We start from the raw sequence: 10,909 nt of genomic DNA, 5'->3' as shown, positions 1-10,909 counted from the left end.
CACGAAGAGCAAAAACCAGGTTTTTGAATGATGAGATCAAAGATCTTTATAGGAAGTTTTGTGGGTGGACAGGTTTTGGGCTACAGCCAGTGTGATCAGGAACTACTGCTGGCTCCATGCTTAGGGGTCCCTCAGGGGTGTTTGGGGGTCCATGGGGGTGCCTGATACCTAACTCTGTGGTACTCAGTGTTACTCTTGTAATCAGCCGTGTGTCCGGCAGTGCCTCAGCCCCTGGACTCTCGCTCCAGCCCCTTCTGTTGAGTTTGATGTGATCTTCGTCACAGCCCTGGAAATAATGGGAGCCTTATAGTTTCAACTGAATTAATTCATTTACTTATATAATATATTCGAATCTTCCGCCCCTCTCGGAGAGCCCGGCAAGCTACCGAGAGTATCCCACCCTCATGGCAAAGCCTGACAAGCTCCCCGTGGCGTATTCGATATGCCAAAAAGAGTAACAGCAAGTCTCACGATGGAGACATTACTGGGCCCGCTCGAGCAAATCGATGAACAACAGGAGGACAGTGCTACTTATATAACCACCCTTAAGGATAAAACTGTTGTGGTCTGTGAGTCAATCAACATATTTCTCTTCCCAGCAGTCCTGGGAGAGACCTCAGGGCTATAGCTTCTTCAGAGTCCCCTGTTTCATATCCAGTGTTCCCTTCTCTGTCCCAGGGGTCAAAGCAGCGCCCAGAGCTGCTCCTTCAGCTCCTTCTAGCCGGGGCAGCGTCTCTGCCTCTTGTGTCATTAACCTCGACGAGGGGACACGTGCTGCTCACCTGTATCCTTAGTGACCCTCGGTTGGGATTCGTCCAATGTTTTCCTAGTGTCTAGATGTGACTGCTTGGGTACACAGGGTTTGGGAACAGAAGACCCCATGGAAATTAATTGTCTGGGTCTTCAAACAACAAGTTCTGTTGATTAACCTCTGGGCCATTTTGCAGAGGAGATGGGGAGGGTGGCGCTGAGATGGCCACGTCCAGGGTCCCCCACTTCTCTACACCCGGGCTGGGGGTCCTGGGTGTGAGTTGGTCCAGCATCAGTGGCCGCACTCTGAGGGGGCCCAGAGTTCACTCCAGCTCAGCTAGATGCTGAGCTGGTCCCCCAAGGAAGGACTTTTCTTGGTTAGCCCCAGGCTAGGAGCACTGGAAGGGTCATCCAGCTGATGAGATAAAAACCATAAAACAGGGGCTGGAGCAATAGCACAGCGGGGAGGGCGTTTGCCTTGCACGAGACCAACCCGGTTCGATTCCCAGCATCCCATATGGTCCCCTGAGCACCACCAGGAGTAACTCCTGAGTGCAGAGCCAAAAGTAACCCCTGTGCATAGCCAGGTCTGACCCAGAAAGGAAAAAAACAAACACCATAAAACAGCCCTTAGTAAGCAGACAGGGAGACTGAGGCTCGGAAGGGGACACGACCAACAGGCTTGGGCCAGTTCCCATTGGGACCAGGTATGCTTTTTTTTTTCACTGTATCACTGTCATCCTATTGTTAATCAATTTACTTGAGTGGGCACCAGTAATGTCTTCATTCGTCCCAGCCCTGAGATTTTAGCAGCCTCTCCTTACTTGTCTTTCCCAAGGATTAGAAGCTCTTTTAGGGTCAGGGGAATGAGACCTGTTATTGTTACTGTTTTCGGCATATCGAATACGCCACAGGGAGTTTGCCAGGCTCTGCTGTGTGGGCGGGATACTCTTGGTAGCTTGCCGGGCTCTTCGAGAGGCATATACATCCACTGTCCACTGTCCACTGTCCTCCCGTTGTTCATCGATTACTGTTCATGATTGTTGAATCATGTCCCTCTGTGATTTTATGGAAAATGGGCAGGGAGTGTCTTATGATGTGTCGCATGGCTGCTTTGCGACCACGCAGTCCAGGAATATGTTCACTCATGTGTGAAGCTTGGCCTGAGCGTGTGGAAAGCGGCCTGGAGCATGGGGCGATTGGGTCGTGGAGGTCGGCTGCCGGGGCTGGTCCCTTGGGGCGAGGAGGCTCTCCCCTGTCCCCTCTGGGGCGCCCCGACTGAAAACAGTCCAGTGGCATGGTTATGGAGGCCCATTTGATGCTCCCTTCCGGGAGAAGCAGCCGTGAGTTCTGGAGGGTGGCTGAGGGGGAGATTATCTGGCGCTGGCAGGAGGTGGTTTCTGGGTGTGATCCCTGGGTTCCTGGAGACTGGGGGAAGCAGGCAGAGGATCTCTGCTCCCGGGTCCTGTTGAGCCCAGGGTCTAAGATCACAAAGTTCCGCATTGCCTGGGTTCCATGGGACTTTGCTCATGCGTGAGGCTAGGCCTGAGCATATGGAAAGTGGCCTGGAGTGTGGCAGTCGTTGGGTGGTGAAAATTTTTTTTAAAATTAAATTTAAAAACAAATTAATATTAATTTTTAAATAATTAAAACAATTAATTAATTAATTACCACTGTCACTGTCCTCCCATTGTTCATTGATTTGCTCGAGCAGGCCCAGTAATGTCTCCATTGTGACACTTGTTACTGTGTTTGGCATATCGAATACATCACGGGGAGCTTGCCAGGCTTTTCCGTGCAGGTGAGATACTCTCAGTGGCTGGCTGGGCTAATGTAGGAGGACTGCTATTTGTTTAGCCATTGATTAAGCTGAGTGAATTGGGCATGAGCTCCACATTACTTTTTTTTTAAATTGTATTGTATCACTGTGAGATAGAGTTACAAAGCTTTTATGTTTGCGATTCAGCCATACAATGATGGAACAACCACCCCTCCACCAGTGCACATATTCCACCACCAACATCCCCAGTGTCCTTCCGTCCCACATCCCAGTCCTCACCCTGCCTCTACGGCAGACAATTTCCCCAATATTTTCTCTCTGATTTTGGGCATTATGTTTTGCTCAAATTGACCCACCGCCATTCAAGCCTATTTGCAAGGGCTAGATAATTAATATTGATGCTAGATAATTAATTTTCCATTGCTCATTTTGAATATCATGAGGGCGATTATAAATGTAAATTTCTAGATGGTAAATGCTTGGGTCCCAGAGACATCCCTGTATAGCACTAATCCATTTTGGGATTCAACTTGGAGTCTCTGGGTCAGGGCTGTTGGTGCACTAAGATGGCGCCCAGAGGCAAATTGTGGGCGTCACAGCCAGCCTGCTGAGTGGGGGGGGGCCTGGGGAGGGACAGCCTGGGGACCCGCTTCATTCCCTGCACTTATGGGCACTGCAACCTGTCCATCAGCAGTCAATAATAGTCAGAATCAGGGTTCTTGGTCTTGTCTCAGGGTCTCATGGTTGATGGTGACATGGGGCTGGTGGTCACTGTCCGGGACAGGGACACTGAGAACATCTCCACCATCTGGACAGTTCTATGGTGCTGAGCTGATTAGGATGGACTAGAGCCTGCCTGGTGCCTGCTCCCCGAGGCTGGTGGAGGCTGTCAGATCTATTGAGGGGTCTGCGGAGATCATCCCTGGCAAAGGTCTTGCTCTGCCCACGCCCAACTCTGGTTCCACCCCTGGCTCCTCTTAGGAGCTTGTGAGCACAGCCAGGAGTGACCACAGAGACAGGAATAAGGATCAGAAAAAGTACAGTGAGTCGGGAGCTTCCTGCCCATGGAGTTGACCCAGGTTTGATACGCAGCACCCCACTGGACCCCCAAATACAACCAGCGGTCACTCTTGATCACAGAGCAAAAAAGTAACACTTGAGCACCTCGGAAGTGGCTCAAAAACTGAGAGAAAGAGAGAAACACACAGACAGACAGACTGACAGACAAACTGACAGAGTGTTGTAGGAAAAGGCTCTAACATGTTGAATAATGGCGGCCGGCGGGTGGACAGGGAGATGCTGGGTGCTTCAGTGCTTCCTCTGCACGCGCCAGCCCCTTCCAGATCCCTGCTACTTAGTCAGTGAGAGCTTGGGCCGAGTGAGTCCCTCTTAGGAGAGGCAGTGAGGAGGACGTGCGGCTGGAGGCTAGTGCTGTAAGGTGGACAGAGACTCAGAGGCGCTGAGCCCGGCGCAGGGTGAACACCAGGAGGTGGAGGTGGTGGGTCTCTCTCGGGTCCCATGGGAGTGTCCCTCTAATTCACAGCCGGGACAGGAAGGAAGCAAACAAACGACCAGGAAGGACCTTCCTGTGCTCAGGAGACAGAGATAAATCCATCCCCAAACACGGGACTGTCAACAGATGCTTTATTGGGGGGAGGGAAGGCAGGAGGCCGACAGATCCTCTCAGAGGCGACGCTCATTCCTTGCAGAACTTTTTGTCCAGGTTCTTGTACTCCTTGTTGTATGGGGCATTGGCAAAGCACATGGCGGCAGTGCGGTCACATTTGCAGAGGAAATCCTCGCAGGGATTGTTCTCGCCTGGAAGGGGCAAGAGGAAGGGAACTGAGCAGGCGGGAGGGACCCACCCGCTGAACGGAGCAGGGCCAGGACAGCAAACCGCAGTGGTCTGAGAACAATCTCCAGTGCTTCGTTCGGGTTCACAGAGTTCCCGAATCAAAGCGTGCAGTGACAGCTACACAACCAAGGTGACTCTGGGGACAGTGGCTAAAGGTGCGCTCCTTCTGCGAAACCCCAACGGAACCGGCAGCCTGTGCCTCCCAGGTGATCGCAGGCGAGGCTGCTCCTGCTCCTGCGGGAAAGCCTCTCCTCTGTCCTTCCAGCGCCGAGGGGCTCAGTGCCTGCAAACCCATCGGCCACAGAGCGTGGATAGCACGGGCAAGGAACTGGGAAGTGCAGGGAGCACCAAGACATGCTCAAGGCACAGAGCATTGTAACCCTCCCCTTCCCTTCGCCCTCCCCTCTCCTTCCTCCACCCTTCCTCTCCCTCTCTCTTCCTCCTCCGCTTCCCCTACCAAATCCCCCTCCTCCCCTCCTCCTCCTCTTCCCGCTCCTCCTCCTTCTGCTTCTTCTCCTTCTCTCCTCCTTCCTCCTCCTCCTCCTTCCTCCCCCTTCTTCCTCTTCCTCCTCCTCCTCCCCTTCTTCCACTCTTCCTTCCTCCTCTTCTTCCTCCTCTTTATCCTCTTCTTTTTTCTCTTCTTCTTTCTCTTTTACCTCCTCCTCCTCCTTCTTCTCTTTTCTGTGATCTGATTTACTCCTGGCCCTGAAGTCAGGGATCACTCCTTATGGGGCTCAGAGGCTGGTATGTAGTGGTGCTGGGAATCAAATCTGGGTCAACAGCATGCAAGGCAAGCACCCCACCCACTGTACTATCTCTCTAATCTCTAGTGTTGATTCCAGGTTCAATCCCCAACGCCCTCCAAGGTCTCCTCAGCCCCACCCGGAGTGATGTCTGAAAACACAGCCAGGAGTCGGCCCTGAACACTGCCTGGTACAACCACAAATCAAATCAAAACAAAGCAAAACCAACAGAAGGACGGGAAAGATAGTATAGAAGGTAAGGTATTGTCCTCATGTCACTGACCATGGTTCTATCCCCCACCCCACATATGATCCCCTGAGGATCACCAGGGGACACTCCTGATAAGCACAGAGCCAAGAACAGCCCAGGAGCACTGGAAGACGTGTCCCCATGGGTTCGATTCCCAGCATCCTATATGGTCCCCTGAGCACCGACAGGACCTGAGAGTATGAGCCAAGAGTAACCCCTGGGCAATGCTGGGTGTGACCCAAAAGGCAAAAAAAAATGTGTCTCCCAACAAAACAAAGCACCCAAACACCTACGTAGTGACGTGGCTCAGTGGCAGAGCACCTGCCTTGTGGGTATTATCCCTGGCGCTGCCCTCTATGCCCAAGTGGCATCCCTCTGCCCCTGTTCTTTGTGACTCCAAGTGACCCCAGTCATCACAGGAGTCACAGCCACTAGCCGCAAGGAGAAGGAGATCAGAGAGGAAGAGAAAGAGGACACCAGCCCTTGCCAAGTTAGTCCCTGGGCGAGTGGCTCGGTCTTCGGAGGCTGAGTTTCCTCCCCAGTCAGGGGGACAGCAGCACTGCCTGCCTGTGAGGGTGTTTCAGGGCCTGTAGCTGCCCGCTGCGTGCATTGGCAGTGATGCCGTCCCAAGCCTGCCAAGGTCACCCGGGAGGTGCACTTACTACTGCAGGTGATGTCGCTGTCGGTGCAGGAGTAGGAGTATGGTTTCAGTAAAGTCATTAAGCCCAGGAGAGATCTGCAGTGTCCCAGCTCCACGGCTTGGCCCCAGCACCTGTCGTGTGCCTGGCAGCACCTGGAGGGGTGAGAGATGGGGGGGGAGGGAGGCGTCAACCAGCCCTCGACCTTTCGGTACAGGTGATGTGACCCCGAAGACAGCAGTCCTTTGGCTTGAAAGCAATGATGTTCTATGCTGCTTGCTGAAGACAACTCACAGGTCGTGCAGGAAACCTCGGCCGGCTGCTGCTGAGGGACGGTTAGGAGCAGCCCTAGGGGACCGCCCAACGGGGCCGGCTCTCTGCTTTGCGACGTTTCGCCGCTAGAGGGCAGCAGCAACCACCGCCTCGGAGCTCGGACTCGCTCTCGTCCCTCAGAAACTTTCAGCAGCGTCTAGGGAAATCTTTGCTTGTTTATTGAAGTTTCTTCCTTTCTTTTTTTTTTTTTTTGTTTTTTTTTTTTTTGTTTTCTGGGCCACACCTGGAAGTAGTCAGGGGTTACTCCTGGCTCTCTGCTCAGGAATCATTCCTGGTGGTGCTTGGGGGACCCGATGGGATGCCGGGGATTGCACCCGGGTAGGTAGCGTGGAAGGCAGACAACGCACCCGCCGTCGCTCCAGACCCAGGTTGCTCATGGCAAGAAGTGCATGACGGTGCTAACGTCCCAAACGTGCCTCCTCCCTCTCGGTGCTCCCCCGTGGGCTCCGTGCAGTGGACTTGCCTCGCACCACGGGCTCACCGCGCCTCCTGCCACCCCACACTCACCTGTCCAGTTCGTCCACGGGGGTGCCCTCTCCACCCCTGCCACAGTAGCAGCCGTAGTTGTTAAATGTGAAATAAGGCGAGAAATAAGGCAAGTTGTCAGGGATCAGACAGGAGATCATGTTGCTGAACTGCCAAAATGCCCTCAAGCTGGCTTCTTCCGCTGTGTTGGCCACTGCAAAAGGACAGGGAGAGCTGAACTCCATCCTGGGGGTTCTGCTGGGACTTACATGCCCCCCTGCCCACTTCCCTCTCAGCCCTCCGCACCTTACAGCTGCCTGCTTGCAAGAGTGGAATCTAGTAAAATAAATAAGATCTCTGTGTGTGTGTGTGTGTGTGTGTGTGTGTGTGTGTGTGTGTGTGTGTGTTGTTTTGTGCCACATCTGCTATCCTGGGTCTTACTCCTGCTTTGTGCTGTGCTCAGGACTCACTCCTGGTGGGCTCAAGATTGAACCCAGGTTGGCTGAAGCCAGGCGAATGCCCAGACCAATGGACTATGTGTCCAGCTCCAGTTAGACCTTGCCTGAGGAAAGCGAAGAGGTCACTGAAGTTTCCTATCCCTACATCCACTTGCCTTCGTAGTGCCTGCAGCAACCAGAGGCACCTCTTTGTCTCAGGTACCCTCCCCCCCAGGTCCAAGGAGGGGGGTCTCAGGAGTTTGAGACCCCCGAGCCAGTGGGATCAGACGTCTGGAAGGTAAAGGAATGGGATCATCATTAAGCTAATGGAGCATGGACTGAGCGACAAGAGGTCCCCTCCGCCTGCAGTGACCGCCCAAGCCCAGCCCCGCGGCCAGGGGGAGCAGGGCACTGGCCCCTGCCTCCCTCAAGAGAAGCCGCCAGGAAGCGCTTTGGGGGTCACCCGTGGCTTCGCCTCCAGCCTGGCCCCTTCTCTCTCTGGCCGGCCGCTCCCTGTGAGTCAGACTCCAGGCACAGGCGGGAGGCGGCTGGGGGCTGCAGCCTGTGGGGGCAGAGGCCCCACCTGGGAGCTGAGGCTGAGTGGCCTGCCCCCGAGGCATCTCCAGCTCCCCTGCAGCCCACCTGCTCTTGGCAGAGGACACAGGGCCCGGGAGGGAAGGGGGGTTCCGAGCACTGGGAGCGCCTCCCTCTGAGTGGCCAGTGGCCAGTCTCTGCCCAGCCTGGGGCCATGGGGGCTCAGCTGCCTCCAGTCTGAGGGGAGGATGAATGACTGAAGGCTGCCTGGAGGAGGCGGGATTTGGGTTCCAGTGTGTGTGCCTCCCCTCACTCACTCCAGACACAGGGCGCTCTCCCCGCTCCACAGTCAGACTCTCTGGAATCCTGGGGACCCCACTAGATGTTGGAGGAGCAGGAAGGATCAGGAAGACACAAGGTCAGAGCTGCCGAGAACTTGACCAAGTCCAGGAGGTGGAGAGAGCAGAGGGGCTCTCTCAGCTGGGGCGCGTCTGCCTTCTGAGGGCTTAGCTGGGGTTCAGGATGAAGGTAAACTGTGCCTGAGAGGGGGACTTCAGGGAACCCCAAGATAGAATTTTTTTCCTCTTTGGGTCACACACCCAGCAATGCACAGGGGTTACTCCTGGCTCACGCACTCAGGAGTTACTCCTGGTGGTGCTCAGGGGACCATATGGGATGCTGGGAATCGAACCCGGGTCAGCCATGTGCAAGGCAAGCGCCCTACCCGCTGTGCTATAACTCCAGTCCCAAGAAAGAATTTTTTAAGTGGTTTTATTTTCTGAAGTGTTTGTTTGTTTGTTTGGGTCCACACCGGAGGTTGCGCAGGGCTTTCTCCATACCGGGCACCAGAAATCACGCCTGGCAGAGTTTGAGGAATGGAGTTCTAGGATGGACTCCGGTCAGTGGGTGCAACCTACTGCACTATCCCTCTGGCACCCAGTATATTTTTTGTTTAGCTTTGTATTTTTGGGGGGTGGGAGCAAATTCAGTGACTCTCAGGCATCACTCCTGGCAGTGCTCATGGGACCGTATAAGGTGCCTGAAATTAAATCAGGTTGGCAACTTGCTAGGACAAGAAATTTCCCCACTGCAAATTTCTCCAGTCCTGAATTTATAAGTAGATACTATTTATTTATCATGTTTTGGAGTCATCTCTGGACTTTCTCAGGCTTTCCTCCTGACTCCACAATCAGGGATCACTCCTGGCAGCGTTAAATCCATACTGGTACTGAGGATGGCGTTCTGCACTCTCGTGGCCTATTCCTGCCTCTGCTCAGGGGACCATATGGGATGTCAGGGATTGACCCAGGATCAGCCAGTTGTGTACAAGGTAAACATACAACCCATGTACCAGCTCTCTTCGGCCCCTTCATGTATTTTTATTTTTAACATATTAAAAAAATTTTATTTTATGGGCTGATTCGGAGTCCTCAGGGTTACAGCTAGAAATACTCGGCCGGGGGGAGGGAGCGCGGAGTGATCGCACAGCGGGTAGGGCGTTTGCCTTGCATGTGGCCAACCTGGGTTCGATCCCCGGCATCCCATATGGTCCCCCGAGCACCGCCAGGGGTGATTCCTAAGTGCAAAGCCAGGAGTAACCTCTGAGCACCGCTGGGTGTGATCCAAAAAGAAAAAAAAAAGGAAGAAAGAAATACTCCGCTGGGATTGGTTCTCTGGCCTGGAGATTGTCACTGCGTGAGCCCAGTATACTCAGGGCCATTCCTGGCGGTGATGGAGGGGGAGGGAGTGCCACAATGGGACTCGGGGCCTCATGCATGTTGCATGAATATTCTTTCAGTTGGAGGCACGGAGATGAAACATGCGAGAGGAATGTAGAGAGCACGGAGGGCCAAGGCATCGATCTGGCTTGCGGTGAAGACCAACTGCCAGAGGTCTCCTTTTTATTCTATTTTTTATCAGTTACATCCTAACGATTTCATCACAGAGAAAGACTCACTAAAGAGAGTAAAGCAGTTATAGGATGAGCATTCGTCAAAGGAACATCAGGGTATACGTGGTCTTGTCAAAGCTACGTCGCCATGATTAAAACGTCAGAGGAAGACACGGACTGGACACGTAGGCTCTCGAGATTATGTCCCCCGTGTTCTTGTGGTCAGTCACACATAGGGCAGCGGGAAGGCTCATACTGATACTTGAAGGTCGATCCAGATGACGGACGTAAGAGAGGGGGAGACTGCTGCCTTGTACTGCCCAGGTAGCGCGTGGCCAAGCGGGCGTTTGCGAGCGTGCTGTGCTCCTCCAGATCATCCACCTCCCAAGCTTAGTTGCCCACTTAGCGAGAAGTGGGGCCTCGGTTCTGCCTCCTGCTTGCAGGGCAGCGTCCAGAGGCTCGTCCTGATGTCCTGGCTTAGCACCAACACATGCACACCAGCCTGTGCTCCAACCCTTCGACTGTCTCCCTGACCCCACACAGACATCAGTAGGCCTCGGGGGAGCCCCGAATAAGGGTCTCGGCTCTGTCTACTATAATGGGGTCCCCGTCCAGAGCAGGCAGCTCTTAGCCGCACGCGGGTGGAGGCAGGGGGTCGCCTACCTGTGAGCAAGGCGGCCAGTACGAGCAGCTTCATCTTGTCTCAGCGGGGAGGAAGAGAAAGGACTCGAAGCCGCCCGGGCCTCCCTCCCTATATCTGCCCCCACCGAACGCCAGTGTTTGCTTTGCTCACAGCTGACTCAGAGACTCTCAGCTCTGGAATGAACTTGAGTGCCAACAGCCAGTAGATGCTGGAAAGAACTGGAAGGCCTGCAGGCCCTGCCAGCAAGGGTCATGGGGACGGGACCTGTGGTATCATCAGAACTTTCAGGTGAAGGAACCATTGCTGGGGTGCTCAGTCTTGAGTCTCCAGAGCCTCCAGCTCTCTGCACTCGCCCCGGCAGGGAGAAGCCAATCCCCCAGGGACAGTGGGGACAAGGGGGCCACCGGGAATGACCACTGCCACCCAGGTGCCTGGCTCAGGCTGCGGGTCTCGTCCCTCACGGGGGGGCGGGGTGGAACATGGGCACTTGGAGGAAGTGGCTCAGAGTCGGGGAGGAACCAGCCTGAAGTGACGCTGCAGCCCGGGACAAGAGCAGCTTCGGGTGCGTCTGGGTCTGGGGCTGTTCCTTC

The 10,909-nt window shown here is 54.5% G+C and overlaps 1 protein-coding gene across 1 annotated transcript; it reads right to left on the bottom strand.

Moving 5' to 3' along the window:
* Window positions 1–4,226: 4,226 nt before the first annotated feature.
* Window positions 4,227–10,373, bottom strand: LOC130039170 (phospholipase A2-like). The gene is made up of 4 exons (XM_056131036.1): window positions 10,340–10,373; window positions 6,857–7,028; window positions 6,041–6,171; window positions 4,227–4,348 (listed from the first exon to the last, which is right to left on the bottom strand). The coding sequence occupies exons 1-4, from the start codon at window positions 10,371–10,373 to the stop codon at window positions 4,227–4,229; spliced, it is 459 nt and encodes a 152-aa protein (XP_055987011.1).
* Window positions 10,374–10,909: the final 536 nt, after the last annotated feature.

The sequence above is a fragment of the Sorex fumeus genome, unplaced genomic scaffold (genome assembly GCF_029834395.1).
Source record: "Sorex fumeus unplaced genomic scaffold, SorFum_2.1 ptg000083l, whole genome shotgun sequence".
Lineage (NCBI taxonomy): Eukaryota > Metazoa > Chordata > Mammalia > Eulipotyphla > Soricidae > Sorex > Sorex fumeus.
Note: the sequence above shows the minus strand (reverse complement) of the source record. Positions and strands in the feature narration are given on the sequence as shown.